Below are 1,550 nucleotides of genomic sequence, written 5' to 3'. Positions count from 1 at the left end.
CTTTACTTACCTCGTGACCGAACTCTGGACTACTAGGACCAAACTTATGTACAATGCCATATACACAGTTTTTACCGTTCTAGATACAAGAAGTAGTTATTTTTATTTAAAACCAATTTTCTTTTTATTGTTTTAAATTAAAAAATATAAAAAACTACTTTTTGTGAAGAACAGGAAAAAATGCATCTGCATATAAATTTTCTCCTTAAAATGGAACCTTATGTTTTTTAGATTTGAAATGTAGTAGAAGATGAAAAAAATATGATGACGTGTTATTTTTTTATTTTATCTATTTACAGATTTACTTGATTTTGCTTCAAAAAATTTAATATAAAATTTAATATAAGCAAAAAAAAATCACTTTTTCATGTCCAAAATTATAAGCAAAAAAAATCAATTTTTATCATTTTCAAGATAGATTTTTATTTAATTTACTCTCTCTCTTCTTTTACCCATAATCAATAACCAATAAAAACTCTTTTTACATCTTCCCATGAAACTTATTTCAACAAAAACACAAAAAGTTATTCTTGAAATTATCATATTTTACTTTTCTTAATAAATATGAAAATATTTTTTTGTTTATATTATGAGACGGATGCAGCAGTACCTATGAGACATTAGTTAAAAAAATTAAATATAAAAGCAATGAGATGGTTAGAGTGAGTCTGTTATGTGTTCATCAAAACAAAATGAAAGCAATGAGATGGTCCCTTTTTCAAATTCAGTCCCCAAAATAGTTAAAACTTAAGTTTACAAATTTTAATCATATTAATATTCACCATAATCACATATCTCTAAAGTAAAACTACTTGTCACTAGGATTTACATTCCAAAACAAGTAAATTACACACTAATACTACTAAATTAACATTACAAAACAAAAGCTAAACAAGATTAAAGTGGAACATTATTATTATTATATCTAATAGGTGGTTCTTGAATCAAAATCTGCGGAAACGTATAATCGATTTTAAGAGAAGCTCTACACAAAGGACAACTAGAATGATTCATAAGCCAAACATCAACACACTCACAATGAAAACAATGATCACAACTCGGCAACACTTTCACCTTCTCACCATCTCTAAAAGCACTTAAACAAATACAACATTCCATTTCCTCCAAAGCGCGATTGGAATAATCTGTTTGATGTAATATAATCGGAAGCTTCTTGATATCGTCCTCGTCGAGTCCTTCTGATGGAGAAGGAAATGCGGTTGTGTGTGACGGTGCTTGAGGAGGATTGAGAAAGCCACGGTTATGGAAGATCCAACGGGCACAGAGGAAGATTAAAGTGAAGAGGATGATGATGGTGAAGATTGCGATGAAGAAGAGGAGTTTTCCGCCTTTGATTTGGAGTGGTTCTTCTTCGGGTTGTGTGTCGAATGTCCAGTCGAATGTTTTGATGCTGTTGTGGTTAGACATGGGGGTTTGATGCGGTGGTTTGTGGAAGTTGTGGTGGTTGTTACGGCTGAGAAGTGAGGAGTGGCTGGAGTGCGGTGGTTAGTGGAGTGTTATTGCTGCTGCTATGACTATGAGTGTACTTT

At 31.8% G+C, this 1,550-nt stretch overlaps 1 protein-coding gene across 1 annotated transcript; it reads right to left on the bottom strand.

Moving 5' to 3' along the window:
• Positions 1 to 739: 739 nt before the first annotated feature.
• LOC123924122 (RING-H2 finger protein ATL66-like) lies at positions 740 to 1,550 on the bottom strand. The gene has a single exon (XM_045976897.1). The coding sequence runs from the start codon at positions 1,426 to 1,428 to the stop codon at positions 898 to 900; it is 531 nt and encodes a 176-aa protein (XP_045832853.1). The 5' UTR covers positions 1,429 to 1,550; the 3' UTR covers positions 740 to 897.

Source organism: Trifolium pratense, linkage group LG4 (assembly GCF_020283565.1).
Source record: "Trifolium pratense cultivar HEN17-A07 linkage group LG4, ARS_RC_1.1, whole genome shotgun sequence".
Lineage (NCBI taxonomy): Eukaryota > Viridiplantae > Streptophyta > Magnoliopsida > Fabales > Fabaceae > Trifolium > Trifolium pratense.
The sequence above is the reverse complement of the archived record's forward strand: the minus strand, read 5'-3'. Positions and strand labels throughout refer to the sequence as shown.

Coding starts and splice junctions, on each gene's coding strand:
- LOC123924122 (XM_045976897.1), bottom strand. CDS start 1,428: ATGTCTAACCACAACAGCATCAAAACATTCGACTGGACATTCGACACA.